General features: G+C 39.2%; 1 protein-coding gene across 2 annotated transcripts in view; it reads left to right on the top strand.

The window, feature by feature from the left end:
- Positions 1–769: 769 nt before the first annotated feature.
- The window catches only part of IL18R1 (interleukin 18 receptor 1), a 36,217-nt gene continuing 16,996 nt past the window's right edge, over positions 770–19,990 (top strand). The window contains exons 1-4 of one of the 2 annotated variants that reach the window (XM_081947628.1): positions 770–973; positions 5,204–5,289; positions 6,936–7,167; positions 10,656–10,836. In XM_081947628.1, coding sequence (XP_081803754.1) covers positions 5,232–5,289; positions 6,936–7,167; positions 10,656–10,836 — 471 coding nt within the window. In that variant the 5' untranslated portion in view covers positions 770–973; positions 5,204–5,231. Of the gene's footprint in view, positions 974–4,232; positions 4,318–5,203; positions 5,290–6,935; positions 7,168–10,655; positions 10,837–19,990 lie in introns of those variants that run through there. The other variant, XM_081947629.1, reaches the window with a different exon arrangement.

The following is a 19,990-nucleotide window of genomic DNA, read 5'->3' as shown; positions in this document are numbered from 1 at the left end:
GGCATTTAACTGCTCTAAAACAACACTAGATCTGTGTCTAAAGGAGAGCTGGGCTCTCAGAGGCTTATTTTGCTTTGAACATACCCCTTAAACCACTTGTGCAAAACTAGAAACTTGTTTTTGCTGGTCTCAAAGCTCTCCTCCTTTATAGGTCCAAGCTCTTGCCAACTATTGGTAAATATTTCCTGCTTCTCAGTAATTTGGGGGGTGGGGGGTGAGGGAAAAACGGAGGAATCCTTCAATTCTTGCCTGGATGCGTTCTGTGCTCCATCAATAAGGACAGTCAAACCATATGATGTGGCAGGGACAACTTGTTTGGGAAAAGAGCGAGCGCAATTTATTCACCCGAGTATTTCAAAAGTTGATTACACCACATCGCTTCCTCATTTCCCCATCGGAAACGGTACTACGGGCTCCCATACACTCTGAATCCAAAGCACCTCCCAAGGATTTTGGCAGGTCTTTTGCTCGGGTGAGGATGTGCAGACGAGGGTATAATCCCCCCCCCCAAATGCTTGCAGCCCTGTCTTGTTTTGAAAGCAATTCTCCCAGAATTTCCCCGCTTAACCAAAGGCCAATTTCCTCGGATTCCGGGCACGTCTCGCGCGCGGAACATCTGAATCAGCGCCAGTCTCTCGTCTAAGCAATGGGGCGAAGGCAGGAGGGGGACTTTTGCGGGGGGGGGGAAGGCGGGGCTTCCAGTCAGGGAGGTCCCCCAGCCTCCTCTTTGTCGTCATTCTTCAGTAAGCAACAGCAGGTCGATCCCGGCCGATCGAAAGCATCTTCTGGGCGAAACCAACGGTCCTCTTTTTTTCTTATTTCTTTGCTTCTTTTGCTGCCAAGTTCTAAGACAGAAGCCTAAAATCCTCGCCTGGGGATCGTCAGAGGAAAAACCTTCGCCTCCAAAGCGTCTGCATCGGCAGCCCATCGCTCAGCCTCATCCCGCTGTCTTTGCACCTGCATCCGGCTTAAGGTAAGAACCAACTTTCCCACAATGCAACCTTTGCAAAAAGTGCTGGGACTCCAGCTCCCGGAATTCTCGGGCCGCGCGCTTTTTGGGAGAACCGGGAGGTACTTAGTTCAGCATCCTGGATTCCCTAGATTTGGGCTGCAAAAATTCGGAGGACCACTAGAGGGCAGCAAAAAGAGACAGAAAACACGCTGTAGTAGCATTAGTGGCTGTTTCGGCCCGAATTTGATTTTTCTAAATCAGTATTTCCCAGAAAGGGATTAGCAAGTAAAGATGCAGACACCGCACAGTTAAATAAATACTTCCTCTCTACGTTTTTTTTTTAAACCATTGTGGTTCACTCTTATTGATGTAATTAGACGATTATAATTGTGTTTTATACATTCTCCTCCCTTCTATCTTTGGAGGCATCTTGAAACTAAATATTGCCACAAAAATGTTCATCCATTTATCATTTGAGTAATTCTGTGTACCTCGTGGTTGTACAACAATAACAATTTATTCTACGTAGAAATTTGCTGCTCAAATTTTTCTTCAGTAGACATGTTTATTAAAGGGTATTTGGGTCTCCATCCCTCTGAAATCCCATAAACATATTTCCTGTTTGTCTGGGATCATGATGCCCCTTAGGATGGCACACATGAGACTCATAATAATGACAACTGAAACCTGTTCACTTTTGTCATTTTTTCTGAGTTTTACTACTCTACTGCTATAGTACTTATACTTTGACTTACGTGCTTCAGTGAACAAGTTTTCAGTCATGAATCCCAATGGCAGCCAACATGATGTGTCTATGTTACTGGTAGTTAGCATGTAGGAGCCTGGATGGCTCACTTATTGGGCCTTATACACTACAATTGGAGAATCACTTTCCTAAATGAAACATGAATGAACCTTCTTGTCAATTAGATCCTGAATTAACTTTCAGGCCACAGAGCAGATTAAATACTTTATATACGTAGTTCTAACAAAATAAATAAATAAAAAAGAATTGTTAGTTTCATGATTTGGAAATGGTGTAGAACCACATCACAATACTTACCTTCTTTCCATTTGCAAAAAGCTATTATTGAAAATACTTTTTCTCAAATCCCTTACCAAGACAGGTATTCCCATCCCATAATTTTTCAATGTAACTTTTGGTACTGTGAATAACATTTTATTTATTATATTTCATTATAACGTTAAGCAAATTTCTCTATCAATGTCAGATTGGATTAAATTTCTTCCTTGTGACCTATTATCTCATCCAAACTTGCATATCATCTGCAAAATTGATAAATATTTTGCATTTACTCTGAATTTTACACCATCTAAGTCAGGATGTCAAACTGGCAGCTTGCAGGCAGCTGCGTCACACACCCATCGCAGCTCAGTGAATGGGGAAAATGTCGCAAAATGTCACGTAATGGCAATGTGATGTGGCGAGTTTGACACCCATGATTTAAGTCACTACATTTTTAAAAAGATGAGTCAAACACTTACGATTAAATATTGAGACACTCCTTCCCTCCGATTTGATGAGGAGCCTTGATGAGGAAGAGCTTCATGAGTGCAGGTTTTAAACCTGTTATGTGCTGCTATAAGGAATATATAATTCCTTACTTAATCTATTACCAAAGTACCAAATAAAAATTTGATAAGATTTGTTGATTAATTCAGGCTGACTTCTGGTAATTATCACATTGTTTTTAAGATGCTTTCAGATTGTCATTGTTATAATACGCTCTATCTATCTTTTCATAAAGCAATGCCTATACAGATAGTCCTTACAATGCTAATTGGGACCAACATTCCAATCACTAAGCCACACCGTCATAAAGTGTGACGTCATATGACTGCACCACTTAGCAACCCCAGTTCTGCACTTCTGGTTGCCTTCACAAAGTGAATCCCATACTATCATTAAGCATGATGTCACTATTTGCAACCTCCTGCCAACTTCTCCATGGATTTTCCTGGTCAGAAGCTGGCAATGAGGGTTACAAATGGCAGTCACGTGATTGCAAAGATGTTATGACTATCACCACTTATTCAATATCATTGTATGTTTGAATGGTTGCTGAATGACTGGCTATGTAAAGACCACCTGTAATTCCTCAGATACTTTCCCCCCCGTCTGCCACCTCTGCAGTGGAGTCAATTACAGGTAGTCCTTGACTTACAAGCATTCATTTAGTGACTGTTTGAAGTAATGACGGTATTGAAAAAAGTGACTTATAACTGTTTTTCACACCATCGTTGCAGCATCCCCATGGTTAAGTGATCAAAACCCAGGTGCATGCAACCTCCTGACCAGCAAAGTCAATGGGGAACCCAGATTCACTTAACAACCATGCTACTGACTTAACAGCTCCAGTGATTCACTTATAACAACTGTGACAAGAAAGCAGGGGTGGGTTCCTGCCAGTTCTAACCTCTTCAATAGAAGAGGTTCCACAAATCTACAGTGCTGTTTAGACCGGTTCCAGCTCCCTCCCCCCGCCCATCCGCACATCATCAAGATGAAGAGTGAGAGAAAGGAATTCTGGGAGTTGAAGTCCGCAAGTCTTAAAGCTGTCAAGTTTGAACACCCCTGGGGTTTTTTTTCTATAGGGTTAGGGGTGCAAGGGTCTTGTAACTTGACAGCTTTAAGACTTGCGTGCTTCAATGCCAGAGTTCCTGAGCCAACATGACTGGAGGAGGAATTCTGGGAGTTGAAGTCCACAAGTCTTAAAGCTGTCAAGTTTGAACACCCCTGGGGTTTTTTTTTCTAAAGGGTTAGGGGTGCAAGAGTCTTGTAACTTGATAGCTTTAAGACTTGCCTGCTTCAAATGCCAGAGTTTCTGAGCCAACAATTTGGTTGCTAAGAAAGAGCATTGTTAAGTGAGTTTCACCACATTTACAAGTTGGCCACGCCCACCCAGTCACATGGCCGGCAAGCCACTCCCACAAAGCAGGCCACACCTACAGAAGAGGTTCTTAAAAAATTTGAAACTCACAACTGCAAGAAAGGTTGTAAACTGGGAAAAAGTCACTTAACCACTGTCTTGCTTAGCAACTGGAATCTTGGGCTCAATTGCGTTAATAAGGTGTGGACTACCTGTGCTTTTAGAAGTTTAGGGCTTTTGTTTATTAGATTTATGTCTTGCTTTTCCTTCAGCCATCCAAGAGACAGGAACCTGGCTGAGGAAGAGTGATTGGCCTGAAGTCACCCTGGGAACCCCCAAGGCTAAAGGCGGCTTGAGCCCGGTTTTCCTTTATCCTAGTCTAGGACCATAACTACTACAGTACATTGGCTTTTCCTGCTGTAACTCTTGAAACAGGTTCAACAGTGAACATCTAGGAATCTTCAGCTCTTGCTGGTAAACCATGACTAGGTTTACAGTATATACTAAGTGGACAAAAGCTTTTATGCAATGCTACAAGACAGCAATCTCATGATTTTTTGTTTCTGTGATGATTACACGGGCCTCAAGCGCTGTGTTAAAAGGATGCAATATTATTTCATGTCGGAAACATCAGTCATTGAATTATAATGAAGCATGAATGTTCTCTATCCAGTTGGACAGCATATATATTGGCATTAATAAGATAACATATGAATGAAACAGAATGGGAGCTGGATTGTATACAGATATATGTAATAAAAATAAATTGTCTGTGAACTACTTGTAGGGTATGGTTGGTTCAAGAGTAAAATAACCAAAATTACTTGGAAAGAATGACCAGAGAGGTCATTGGCATTTCAATTGAAAGCTAATGCCTTTATTCTAGAAAAGACATCAAGTACTTGTCTGATTGTCTGTTAATTCTACAACAACTCTAACCAATTTGTGTAATATGAAAAATAAAATCTATTATAGGCAGGCGAATCCATAAAGATGATAAAAAGAGAAGTTGAGGTGGCAGCCTAGATGGTGCAATCAAAGCTTTGCCTATTTCTAATATGCTACACAAAAAATGGGTGAAGCTTTGATTATACTATCATTGCCACCATCTTGACTTTTTTGACTATTGACATGGGTAGCCATGTTTGTAAGAATGAGCTTCAGCAGAAGAATGGCCCACAATATCAATTAGACAAATGTTCCCTCCCCCACCTTAAGTCTGATTCCTAGTTCAAATCTTCAGGTGTAACTATTATGTATGTGTTATTCATATCATATTAAAGTCTAGTGAATTATACTATTAGAATTACATTTCAATTAGAATTTTTTTTAAAATGTGGGGTTTTTTTTTGCTCTACAGGAGAAACTAAGGTTAAAGAAATTTTAAAATGCATTCTGAAAATCTGGGAGTTTTGCTAACACTGATCCTTAGCTTTATCGGCTCAGGTAAATATAACTCTTTTTCTTTTCTCTCTTTATCTTAAAACATGCCATTTTGGGTTGATTGTTTTAAGACTGTCTATGCTATCGGAGGCTAGATATGATATGCAGATGATACATAAACATCAAAATAATGGAAAATTGTTATGGATAACCTTTGAGGAAGTTATGTTGATCGGGCAAGATAAGCTGGCAGTTGTGAATTTACATGTTTTTGTTTCATTATAATCTATTGTGACTTTCATGTAAAAATGCACCATTCAGCAGGATAATAAATCAAAAGTGATTGAGGGTTCAGCCTCTAAATATTTCCAAAGAATGGAAATGATCTAATACTAATGAAAAATAAATGTCAGTGAAGTATCATCAACGATTTGAGTCTACTTAAGATAAACATCATTTGTCGCCTACTCAAACCACAGTTTCTTATAGCACTGTTTCATAACTATGTTAGAGAATGTGAATGTGTGTCTGTGTGTGTCCCATTGTGACATTACACAGTTTGAAATAGAGCAATTTGTCATTAGCCTTTTTTTGAGCTTACAACTGGATTGTTTCTTAATTAGACTAAGGCAAGAATATATCATGAACCAAAGTGTGCTTGTTATTGTGGCATCCTTATCAACAAGATCTATTTCTCTTCCTTATCAGTGGTCTGCGAGATTTTGTGACACAAATGCTTAAATGCTTTTGAGGTTTAGTATTCTGTTTCAGAATAATGAAATGAGGTTCCTTGAAAAATATCAATTAAATAGTATGAATATGATAGATCTAGGGGATTTGGCAGATGGGGTAGGGTAAAGATATTAAAAAGTCAAAATGGCACCTTAACATGTGTAAAAATGGGACAGACCTTGTATCACTCAGTTACTTCTTGGCTTTTGGCACCAACTGTCCAAAAATATGTCTGCAGGCTGCCAGAATCGCGTTGACCAATACAACAAACAAACCTAATAATGCAGCTTTGTTAGCTGGTGATTCTGTTCTACAGCAGTGGGACCCAACCTTTAGTGGCCCAACTGAGGTGGCGGCGGAGAGGGAAACTATACCACATGAGTTATGGGTGAGCATGCATGTGCGCGCACAGCACAACTTGCCCTAGTGGCTGGCCAGCATGAGCATGCGCACACAACTCAACTTGTGCTAATGAAGCTGTGACACATGCATGTGCACTGACCACCGCTTGTGCAAGTCAAGCTGTGCATATGCACATGTGCATCAGACAGAACAGGGGTCGGGGGGACGGGACCCCGTTCTAAAATTCTAAATTTGGTACACAGTTGTATTAGTGTATAGAAGGCCAAATCAGAAAGTGATTCATGAAATCAGAATCAGAAAGTGATTATATCTTCTCTGTAGCACATATTATTAAAATGTTAAGCTTTTGTCAGCTTCATAACACAAGATGCAATAGAATTGTTAACAGAGGCAATATTTAAATTGGAATTTAAAGAGGGTAGAGCAAGAAGTCAAAATGAGGAATGCTGCAATTTTATACTTTTCTTTCTAGCATATATGAAACTTTTTTTTAACAAAACAAAACATGCTGCCAGGTTATACTATAAAGCTGAACTATACTAGCCCAAGTGTTATCGCATTTCTAATAATAACAAATAGTCTTTCTATTTTCTATATGTTTTCATTTTCTGAAGGAAAGCTCTGCGAAAGGCACTCACCTATTAATGTGCTAGAAGAAGAATACTTTTCATTTTGCTGCCCTAAAAAACCACAGCATGAAGGACAAGTTATCCATTGGTTCTATAAAGGAAAAAAAGGAGAAAAAGTGCTAATTCAAGGAGATAGCAGAATTGATTTGAATGGGTCTAATTTGCGATTTTGGCCAATTTTACTGAATGATACTGGAATCTATCAATGCTGTATCAGGTAGGTGAACTATATACATAGATAAAAGAATCGTATGTTTAAGAAGGAAGTTATGCTAGTGGTAAAATTCAAAAATTTTCCCTACCGGTTCTGTGGGTATGGTTTGGTGGGTATGACTTGGTGGTCATATCACTGGGCAGGCATGGCTTGGTGGTCATGTGACCGGGTGGGCGTGGCTGCACCACTGACTCATACACAATGTAAAAGCAGCTGAACTTCACACAAAATGCCTCCTGCAACAAGCAGGACCTCACAGAGTCACCAAGAGCTCAAAAACCAACTATCACACTTTACACAAAAATAACACCATTGACTCACACACAGTGCAAAAGCAGCTGGACTTCACACAAAATGGCACAGCTGATTGTCACACAGCTGATCGGTAGTAAAAAATGCTTTAAAAAAGTTTAAAAAAAGTCCCAATGATTGCCGGCACAGCTGATTGTCACATAGCTGATCGTCAGAACTTTTTAAAAAAATTTAAAGCATTTTTTTTGCTACCGGTTTGGGTGAATCGGTAGCAAAAAATACTTTTTGAAAATTCCAACGATCGCACTGCACAGCTGATTGTCGGAAGTTTTAAAAACTGTTTAAAGCATTTTTTTACTACCGGTTTGAGCGAACCGCCCCAAACCGGTAGCAATTATGTCCATATTTGTCTCTGTTCTCCAACCTTATGGTCCATCCTCAGTTTCCTGGATGTCACCTCTGTCAATTTGTGGTCAGTTAGCTGAGAAATGGGCACACGTTTGTCAAGCTAGAGGAGAAGCCTTTAAAGTGGCAGCTGGGTGTCCCTGCGGGTCACATGGCTGAAGTAGCAACAGAATAGTGGTGAAGATGTCAGCTGGTGACTAAACTCTGGTTGATGAGAAAGGTAGAAATGAGATTTTCAGCAAGTCAGAAGTCAACCAGAACATATTCTTTTGACCAACTATTTAAACTTTTCTAACAACTATTTAAGAATAATTTATTTTATTAATTTGAAAATTACATGGTAAATTCCTTATTACCAGAGAATAAAAAGTTGTATAATAAAAAGTTGTTAACTGAATATATTTCTATTTTGCATGCGTTGGCAAACCTTTATGTTCCAATTCCTCAAATAACAATTTAAAAACCACAGTTTAAGACTATTTATTAGTTTAAAGCAGCGGTTCTCAACCCATATTTGCTACAAACTTTACACATGCATATTTCCTGTTGATAAGCATTCTTTGTTCTTGCCAGACAGACCCCCAAAATTACAGTCTTCCTGATTTACTTTCAAGTGTGTGCCATGACCCTGTTTTAGCAGCCAGCCCATCACTATCTTTCTTCTCCCAAAAATAGAGCAACTTATCTCAGAGAAAGCATTTTGGGAGACTATCACGGCTTCCTAACCTTCCAGGACAAGCCCCTTCATCCAAACTTTTCTCATGACTTCCTCTAGGACTGAGGAGAATTGATAGAACTTTTTAAAGTGAAATCTCAGTTTATTCCTCCTTTCTCAGTCATTGGCCTATGCCCAAACATCAGTTTAGAGCTTCCAAAATCTTTCAGAATTTGCTGAAAAAGAAAGATAGCCAAAGTGTTCTGAATATCATCATCTTCTTGGTTCAACCAGTCTTTAAAACTTTAGAGCATTAAGAAGCTTTGGATATAAGATCAGTGAACTCTGAGGCAGAGCACAAATACATAATAACCCTGTTGCTTCAGAAATTGTGGTTTGTTTGTTCCATTTTCTTAGCTCCAAAGGTGATAGCACAGTTTTCAGTCTCAATGTGTGTGTATAACAGGAAGAGTATTGCAAATTGTTTTTCAGCACGTCTACAACAGGAAGAATGTTACAAAAATTATGAGTAAGTCTGTCTGTCACGTAAATGACACTTAAATACTTAACACTGCTACGATTTACATAGATATTTCAGCAATTTTTTTTAAAATGATGAATTCAACCTTTTATTGTTTTAAAGTGGAATTTCCAAATATTGTCATGTGTATTAGTTGTTTTATAATGGAGACAACACTGATTATTTTCTCCACTGTCACTCTAATCTCTTAAATTGCTTCCACATTCATGATAAACCAAACCCAAACTGGTCAACAATCATTAAAAAGTAAGTCCTCTAAACATTCCCCATCCCATTTTAAGAAGTCAGGCATTATATATCTGTTTTGTAAGGCCTCTAATCAAAACTAAATAGTGTAGTTGCTCTCCAATTTTGAAGTATTTGAAGTATTATCCTTTCTTCCTTTTAATAATAAAAGGGAAAATAATAGTCTTTTATATTTACAAAATGTAGTGCCATTTATTATACTTTTCTTAGTATTATTTATATAGACTAAACGAATGAAAAAAATGTGTGGATGCCAATTAAAAATGGAAGAGAAACTGATAAAATAAACCTATAACCTGTCTTGTATAATAGTTCTAACCTGTGATACTCTTATTCCTCCCATTCCAAACATTATGTGATTTACAACCACCCAAAATGTCTTCTATTTTAATCATGGGTGTTCAAGAATATTCTGCTGTGATACTAAACACACTAAAGTGGAAGTGAACACTTTGTTTAGAAAAGGATAAATATACTCCTCATTTAACAATGGTAATTGGGAGCAAGAACTCCGTTGCCAAGCAACACAATCATAAAGCATGATGTCACATGACTCTGCTGACTTAAGATGGCAGTGCCAACACTTCTGATTGCCATCGCTGAGCAAATCCTATAAATCCTTAAGTGCAATGTCATGTTTTTGCCATTTGCAAACTCGTTTTGGCTTCCCCACTGACTGCGCTTGTTGGAGTCCAGCAGCGAAGGTTACAAATAGTGATCCCATGTCTGTGGGGTGCTTCAACCTCATAATTCTGAGTTTGTCACCAAGTTCCTGAACTGTAATTATATGACCATAGGGATGTGTGACAGCTATAAATATGGGGGACCGCTCTTAAATTTCACTCATTCAGCAGCATCATAACTTTGAATGGTCACCGAATAAGTGGTCATTAAGCTGGGATTATCCACAACACAATTTTAAAATAAATAAGTATACATCTTCGTGTATATATTTGTCTAGCTCAATTGTGATTATAAATTACTACAAGAGAAAGAAGGAAAAAAAGAAGGCTTACTTGTATTAATCAACATGGATGCTAATTTGGTCCGACTTTTCTTGACCCTAGTTTGTTTTGCTATGCTACATAGCACTTCTGAGTGAGGTTGAGTTGATCCTGATGGTAAACAAGCAAAATAGTACTGTAGCTATGATTGGCAATCTAGTTCAGCCATTGAAATAGTTAGTTTTATCCACGTTTTAAGCACTTATTTAATAAGTATGGGCCATAGTAAAAAATATGGACATGTTTTTAAACTTTTGACATCTATACCCTTAATTTTTTCACATGGATTTCATAAGTTTATTTTTGATAACATGAAGAGATTGGGTGTATATCTTCTCCTTGAAATAACTATTCTGCTTTATATGTCACATTTCTTGTCCCCGTGTAGAAATGGAACCTGGGAGTTACCCTGTAAGGAATGGTCCTTAAATGTCATCAAGAGAAATAAAAGCAATTGTTTCACGGAAGAGCATTTGCTTACTGGAAGAGATGGAATAATTGGGACAAGCTATTCTTTCACATGCAGTAGTACAAATAGTGCAAATGTTATCAGCATAACCTGGTATAAGGTACTTTTAAAATACTTTCTTTTTTTAAAAAAGTTTTTTTTATTTTATTTTAAAACAAACAAAAATATACCTAAAAATATTATCAGTTACATATCCATTTAGCATGTCGGTTGGTCACAAACATTTGTACATCGCCGCTTTCAATTTCATACAGAATCAGTAGTTATCAGCCCAATATACATTAGTGTGAGTGAATGTGTGGCTGGCTGCCACACGGTGACCTCGTCTGCTTTGAGTGTGGACCCTTGCAAAGGTGAGCCGGAGCTAGGCATCGAAACCCCTGCAGAGGTGAGCCTGACTGAGCTCGGCTATGGGACCCCAGCTGGGGTGCGCCTAGGTTAGGCGGGCCTGATACTGCCAAGGAAGTACAGACTCCATGATGTGTTGCAACGCATCAACCAGCTCAGCAAGATCCAAAGACCCTGGCTGCCCGATTGAGACGGTATTTATTAAAATCATACAAAATGTTTCTGTCTAACAGCGTGTTATTACATGATTGGTTAAAACACTTGTTACTGGGCAGGCTTTGTTCACTTGTCACGTATACGTGTTACCGGGCAAGCTTGTTCACATGTTACAAAAAGATGTTACAGAAGAATGTTGCATAGAAATGTTGCAAAGCGAAGAATGTTGCATAGAAATGTTGCAAAACAAAACCTTGAGCAAGCTTTGTGCCGGCTTAGCAGAAATGTGATGCAGCTAGCAACTTTTAACATGATCGCTACATCTCCTCTGTTTTAACTTTATTAAGGCTGAAAACATGGAGCTTTTACGTCCATGGAGGTGAGTGCTATTTCAGGTCGCGTGTTGCCCTCCGACCCCAGGCTTCCTGTGTCCGCACCTACCATTCTGTCAGCGTCATCTTCCGAATCGTTATCCGAGGAGAAATGTAGCAAGGGTTGTTTGCTTTCATCTGTTGGTACCAACATATCATGAATACAAAAATAGGCAACAAGCAAGGTAATAGTATACATCCCATAGCAATCATTGCAACAAATATAAAAACAGCTTTTAAACCTGGGAAATTGGGTAAAATACCATCGAACATACCTCCAAAATCAAATCCATTCCATGTTTGCACAGGAACATGGGCAATTTTCATCATTTTGTCAGTAATTTCCTTAATTACTTTACCACTTTCATCAATTTCAATACAACAATTAGTTAAATTGAATTTTCCACATACTCCTCCTTCTTTAGCAAGCAGGTAGTCTAGTGCAAGTCTATTTTGCATTATGTATGTTCTAGATTTTACACTTTCTTTGGCTAATTGTGTCAGGCCTTTGACAGTCTCATTTGTTATTATTTCTACTACAGCCTGTAAACGAATAAGTCGGTTTAATAAGTAGATGGGTGTGCGGTATCCATACATACCATCTTCGGCCCATGTGGCAGGGCCGTATACTTGTATGATACGTTCAGCTGGCCATTCATCAACTTTACCTATTGAGGAAACAACGTCCTCGCGCTTTCTGCGGTGGTTCCCTATTTCGTCATAAACGGGGACCCCTAAGACTTGTCGTGTGTTTAGTGGGAGGAGAAAAAACCCAGGTCTAATAATGCCCAAGACACATGTTCCGCACCAATTAGCTGGGAGGTGTCCATAGGCCATTTTTCCACATATCCAATACAGCCCATCGGGTGCTAACCATGTGAGTGATTGATTGTTTGGGTTTGTCAAGAACTTTTTCATGTTTGTGACTTTAAACAAAGCAGTTTCGTCTTGTCCAGCTGAGCTATTTTTTCCTGACCACCATATCGCATTTTCCCATTTCCCAGTACAAATTAAGTTCCCTACTTTAGTACATTTGGAACCAACAGGTCTGGAGAAGCAAACATTTCCCACAAGATTTGTTGTAAGAGTCCAGTCCCCATCTTTCCCTTTTGTGTGTGACAAATTACCTAGCTTGTCCATCTCCAATATTTTAGAATAATTCAGTTCTTGGGCTTCCCAGGGCCATTTTTCCCCCATGTTGGTTCCCCCACATACAAAACAATTAGTAACATTCAATGTGTTAGCAATGTCCTCTGCTAGTTGGACAAAAGTGTTAGTAACATGTTGTGGTATTTCGGGGATATTCAATTTCTCAATTTCCTGATAAAATGACCAAAAAAGTCCTTTAGTTGTTCGCAATTGCTTAGTTTGCTTGGTTACTGTCCAGCGCAACGCAATGTGTGGGTCTCTACCACTTGCTTCTATGGCCAAGCCATATTCTACTTCCCATGTTTTGATAGGTGTGCAGGTTATGGTAATTGGGTTGCACGAATTTCTTGGACACTTGCTGTTGGCTATGCCCGTTTCCAACTTGCATTTATGGTTTCCACCAGGTGGATCCCCTGACCACATGCTGACACAGGACCAATATGGACAAAAGCTGTAAGTGTCCCGTTCGGAGCAAGTCCCTTTGTTATTGTAGCACATGTATTTTCGTTCAAGCATGAGACTCCTTTCCCATTGTAATGTCCCACAAGTTGATTTCCAACAGTTGCGATTGATTGCTAAACAAGCGTCAAAACTGAGGCGAACTTGCGTGTTGAGGGATTTAAACTCAGTTTTGTTGAGTAATTCTTGTCTACCGCATTCAATGGTGTAAATGGACATTACATATGTAGTAATGGTTTTAGCTTCTTTTGGGTTGTAACATTGAATCTTGTTGTTAAGGGTACACATGTGATAAACAGTATTATTAACTCTACAAGTTGATGGATTAGTAATTTGACAGTGTTCAGGTTTGATGGTATGATATATCAAAGTCTTAGAGACCTTGCCATTGTGTATTGTGGTGGTGATGCAATCACTACAACTTTGATTGTTAGACGTAAGTGGTGCAGCATGCCAAATTCGTGAGAAATGAGTGGATTGTTTCTGGAACAACAATAAAGTCAGTCTGGCAGAAGTGGCAAGTCCTTTAACTATCTTGGTAATTTCACACTGATATAGTCCCAAATCTACTGCCTTAGGGTTTTTGACAGTCAATTGAGTAGTACGGTAATGAAATGTTTGTAAATAATGTTCTGAATCTTCAGGAAGCCATGTGTTGTTAAAAAACCATCGCCAAAAAGTACCTTTTTTCTTGATAGGAGATCGTTGTCGACACGACATGGTGGGAGCATATGGCACTCCTTGTATGAAGGTGTAGCGTACCTGGTGTGTTCGTATGAGGGAATTATATTTTGGAAAGTCAGGTGCGTTTCGGCGAATCCTTGCTTCTGGGAGAGGCTCACTTACTCCTGGTACATAGTCTGGAATTTCTTTGGCTTTCCACGTACAAGTATTCACATCGCATGGCTCTGGAAAACAGCATGAAAAATGGCGAAGCAAAGTTCTTGAAGAGGGGTGAGGAGAGGTGCGGACAAGAGTCATCCAAGAAAGAAAAATTGAAGATAATGGAGGATAAGCCACAGAGGGTGTTGAGTAGAGATAAACAGTTTGGTTAAAATAGGTGTTATTGGACAAAAATCCAATGCACGAGTAGGAGCCAATAGTTTGAGGAGTTACGTGTAAGGAAAGACGAACTTGACAAGAGTCATGATACAAGTATTGAATTAATATCAAAGGTTTTAAAGAAGGGAAAAGAAATTGGCCCTGATGCTGCAAGGCATAGGGACAAACAGTGAGAAGAGTGTCTTTAAACACAAAAGTCACATGAGTGTCAAGAGGTGCGAAAATCACCTGAGGGTGAGCAACAAATTGAGCAGAGGCATAAGATAACAATGAGAGAAAGAGTTTAAAGAAAAAGGAGTGATATGTCAGGGGGAGAAGAAAAGTCAGGGACATCTTGATCTTCTTCTGGTATGCGGTGATACGGACGAACACAACGAGCAGGAACCCAGAGAGTCTTGTCATCAATTTGTACCGCTGCGTAGCCTTTTCCCCAAGTAATCAATTGAGCCGGAGCTTTCCAGTGTGGATCCGGCAATTGCCTGTAGTAAACAAGAGGTCGGGAGGCAGGGAGGGGAGGTTTAGAAAAGTGATGAGAGGCTGCAGAGGAAGCAGGTGTGCCAGTAAGGTTAAGAAAGTTGATAGTATAAAGACAAGTATTTAGAATGTTTTGCAACATCGGGAGATTGGGGGGGTGTAAACCCATATGCCGATCAAGAGCTATTTTCAAGGTTTTATTTGCTCGTTCTACAATTGCTTGTCCTTTTGAATTAAAAGGAATTCCAAATTTGTGAATAATGGACCACCTATAACAAAATTCAGCAAAAGCAGAGGAGGTATAAGCAGGACCATTATCAGTTTTTAAAAATTTTGGACACCCCAATGTTGCAAAAGATCGAATGCAGTGATTGATTGTTTGCTTGGTATTCTCACCCCGTTGCGGGGTTACCATAATAAAACCCGAAAAAGTGTCCACAGAAGCGTGAAGGTATTTCCATGGGGCAAAGGGAGAATACTGAGTGACATCCATTTGCCAAGTTTCACAAGCCTCAGTACCCCTTGGATTTACTCCTTGCGGGATACTATTAGCTTGGAGACTACACGTGGGGCATTGTTGAATAATGGCAGTTGCTTCTGCCATTGATATGCCAAATTGCTTCATCAAGGCTTTTTTGTTTTGATGAAAAAAGGTGTGACTTTCACCTGCTGTCAATGGGGCAGGCTGAGGTGAAACAATAGTTAGAGGCATCATTTTGCAGGCCTCGTCTGCCATGTGATTTCCTTCAGATAGGAACCCAGGCAGATGCTGATGACTACGAATGTGTGCTACAAACAAAGGTTTAGTCCTTGCGTGTAGTACTGTTTGCAATTGTGTAAACAACATGAAAAGGGAAGGTGTTAACGAGGGTGAGATATAGGCATCAAAAATGTGTAAAGTTAATTGAGCAACATACAGACTGTCTGTGATGATATTTAGAGGTTCGGAAGAAAATAATTCCAAAGCTAGAATAAAAGCTGCCAGCTCAGCCTGTTGTGCAGATGTTTGTGTATTAGTCAATTTCTTATGCCATATCTGTTGTGTATTCCAAGTACATGCACCATGATTTTTGGACCCATCTGTGAATACGGTTAACGCATCTTTAATGGGTTGTGATGTTATTGGTGTATAAAATTGTATCGGAATGGTCTTAATAACTTGTAGCCTTGGGTCAGCTGGCAGATGACATGAAATTTGACCAGGCCATTCCGTGAGTGCATCTTGGAGAAGGATAGAATTTTGAAAAAGAGGTTCCCATTGAGATAACTTGAAAGGGAGATAAAGCGTAACAAAATCCATTCCCATTAAGGCACAGGTTCTTCTTCGTGCTTTTTCAATGAGCAAAGCCATTTGGGCTGCTCTGGGTGTGAGTGAATTACGAGGTGTATGTGCTAGATGTAACCATTCTAAAATGTAAAGTTTAGGTTTTGGGATTAAACATGTAAAAAGCAAATTTTCCATATATACCCCCAAGTAATTAAAGGAATCGGTGTTTTGTCTGGTAAAAATATACCAGAGGGAGAGGCAAACTTGTTTTTTGTTGAAAATGCCTCTGATAAGTGGTCAAATTAGAAAGTGAAAAAATTCAATTGATTGAAAGTAAAAAAAAAAACAAGGATTGAGTTTGTTTTACATGGCTGGGTCACACCCCTTTGCGAGGTGCCATAATAAATCCTGAATAAATATCCATGGAAATGTGCAAATATTTCCATGGGGCAAAGAAAAGGTATTGAATCATCCATATGCCAGAGTTCACAAGTCCTCACATACACAAGTCCTCACATATTCATCTTCAAAAACATATCTCTGACTGTCTGAAAAAACATTTCTCTAACTTTCTGAAAAAACATATCTCTGACTTTCTGAAAAAACATATCTCTAACTTTCTTTCACTTACTGAAATCCTTTCTTGCAATGACCAGTTGCTGTAGCTTCAACTGTCCTTAACGACTTGCCTATTTCCTCTCTTTTGTTTCTGCAACATCTCCAGTCCATTCAACAAAGCACATCTTTTTCCCACGTCAATTTAGGTCAGATGCCTTTTACAACATTCTCTACCCATCTATATACAAAGTAACCTTTTTCTGGCTCCAATATCTGATCTAAATGTCCGTGTGAAACTGATCTGGATTCTAGCAAAAATGTTACTCATTCTTTCTGACTGCATTTTGTATTTTTTAGGTCATCTCTGTTAAAATTCTAAAAGGGACAGCGATCAGCGCTGCCGACAAACAAACAAACAAACAAACAACCAAACAACAGACCAACAAACAATTGAACAAACAGACGTGACTTCTGTTAAGCATACAAAGTGCACGCAAACATAAAAACATAAAAGAGAAAAAACACAGCTTCAAAAATAAAACAAACAATTAAGATAGTTTGAGTATACTCTGAAATATGCAGGCATCAGATATCACCCTTAACCCCGCCTTTCTGAAGCTGGCAGGGAGAGGAGAGAAAAAAAAATGGTGAAAAGAACACAGCCCCCCTCCTCCTGCCTTCTCACCGGAGGCAAAGAGGGGGGTGAGAGGAAAGGAAAAAATGTTTTGTTAAAACGACAGGCTCTTTTAACACAACACGCTCTGCTTTTTCAGCCAACAAACCTTACATTTCAAGCGTCCAATACTAACTACATACACACCCATTCACACCTGTAGTTACATTTCTATTGCCACATTAATTTTACACACTATCATTATAGATGCAAAGAACGGTAAGTCAAAGGAAATTAAATGCACAGCGGGGGAGGATTGCAAAAGCAAAAGTCAGGAAAGGGGAAGCGAGAGTTGTATCTTTTTTCCAAGGCAATTTACAATCCATACTAGGGTTTTGATCCCTGATGAAAGAGAGGGCGAGATGTTACAGACATGCCCCTCCTTGGATTTTTACACTCCCTTGTAAAATAACACTTTCCTTGAGGTTTGCTGCCTTGTAATAAAGCAGCTACTAACAAATTAGTTTTATAAAAAGATATTCTTATGTCCTGACACACTTTAATCATATCTCAACAATTCCATTTGAGCCGCAAAATTATCTCTCTGTTGTTTTCCTGCAATATATTAAACCGATACAGGATCTTTCAAAAAAAAAAAGGGGGGAGGTGTGTGTGGGGGGAGCAGCAAGCAAAAGCCGACACAGAGTCTTTTTAAAGAGGGAAAAGTGTGTGTGTGTGTGGGGAAACAACAGACATCCCGGAGAGGGGGAGGTGGGGGGAGAGGAAACATAAACCAGCAGAAACTCTTTCAAAAGAAAAGAAGGGGGGGGGGAATAAGAGGCAGACACACAAAGTCAAACTTTTCTTGTGAAGCAGGCCAAGGGAGGATAGAAAAAAGCAATCCTTTAAACTAATTACTTTATGATCTTGTGGAATAAATTTAGGTGGAGAGGCAGAAAACATATGTTTATTCCCCTCCTCTTTTGCTAATTGTTCCTCTAACCATGGAGGAGCTGAAAAATTAACATCTCCATGAGGAGTTGAAAGGCCAATTGAAAATAATTTTGAAGAGAGAATTTTTACTTGATAGATAACACTTTTGTAGGGGCTCTTTGTGTCTTGTGGAAATAAATCCCAATATTCCACATAGACATTTTTATGGAGCCTTTTCCAAATAAGCCAGACATTGTTTTTCTAAGTACTAGAAAAATTTACTTAAAGAAACTTTAGAAAGAGGATAGATAGTATTGCCATTAATTTTTTGCAAATTATAGGCCTTCTTGATTAAAAGTGAAAGTTCATTCCTAACCTGAATGAGACTTTGAATGTGAGGAGCTCATACTCACGATGCGCTTGCCCGCCAGGTGCGTGAGATGAGAATCAAGGCGCCGAACACGTAGACACGGGACTCGGCGTGAGACGTCCGAAAGGCAATTCGGCACGTCGGGGTCACCAGTTGAGAGTGAATGTGTGGCTGGCTGCCACACGGTGACCTCGTCTGCTTTGAGTGTGGACCCTTGCAAAGGTGAGCCGGAGCTAGGCATCGAAACCCCTGCAGAGGTGAGCCTGACTGAGCTCGGCTATGGGACCCCAGCTGGGGTGCGCCTAGGTTAGGCAGGGCTGATACTGCCAAGGAAGTACGGACTCCATGATGTGTTGCAACGCATCAACCAGCTCAGCAAGATCCAAAGACCCCGGCTGCCCGATTGAGACGGTATTTATTAAAATCATACAAAAGGTTTCTGTCTAACAGCGTGTTATTACATGATTGGTTAAAACACTTGTTACTGGGCAGGCTTTGTTCACTTGTCACGTATACGTGTTACCGGGCAAGCTTGTTCACATGTTACAAAAAGATGTTACAGAAGAATGTTGCATAGAAATGTTGCAAAGCGAAGAATGTTGCACAGAAATGTTGCAAAACAAAACCTTGAGCAAGCTTTGTGCCGGCTTAGCAGAAATGTGATGCAGCTAGCAACTTTTAACATGATCGCTACACATTAGTACATTGATTATCATTGTAAATCATATGTTCAATTTACTCTTATGATTTCTTCCCTTTGAACATGTATTCTAAGGATTAAATTCATATATATGCTAACTATCTGTCACATCATTGTAAATCTATTAAATAGTAACACATCTTAATGGTATCATCTATCTTATTTTAATATTTCTTGCAGTATATATAAAAAAAAGGATTCACCAACATATATTTTTTTAAAATACTTTCTTGTTTATTAGAAGAAATAGTTTATAGTCATGAAGATGGAGATAATTTATCACAATGGAAATTGTCATTCACTGCATTCATAGACTGGAACAACAACAAAAATACAAATGACCATATAAGTTGCAAACAATATTGTCCTCCTCTTTGTTTAATGATCCTGGTGGCTATGAGTACAGCATAACAGTGTTCAGGAGAGGCCATCACCTATAGAGATAGTATAGAATCTTCCAGACAGTACTAAATTCTGCCACATTTGGATAGCAGTTCATGAACTTTTCATTGCGGTGATGCTTTCTCCTATGTAAACATTTCCATTCTGCTTGTAGAATTGGTGTACAAAGAGAGGACTTTTGTCAATCACTATCCATTTGAGCAGTTACACACTTATTCAAAAAAACTCTGAATGTAGCTAAAGTTCATATCCTTGTTTCCATGAATGGTGGAAATAAAAACATCAAGGAGCCTAGCCTGAACCTGATCAGTGTTTTAAATTTCGCTGCCGGTGTCTTCTACAGTTGGGTGGCAACTCCTAGTCAATTTATCTGTTGTTGAAAAATAATTCCT

The sequence above is a fragment of the Natrix helvetica genome (assembly GCF_964273705.1).
Source record: "Natrix helvetica genome assembly, chromosome: 3".
Taxonomy (NCBI): Eukaryota; Metazoa; Chordata; class Lepidosauria; order Squamata; family Natricidae; genus Natrix; species Natrix helvetica.
The sequence above is the reverse complement of the archived record's forward strand: the minus strand, read 5'-3'. Positions and strand labels throughout refer to the sequence as shown.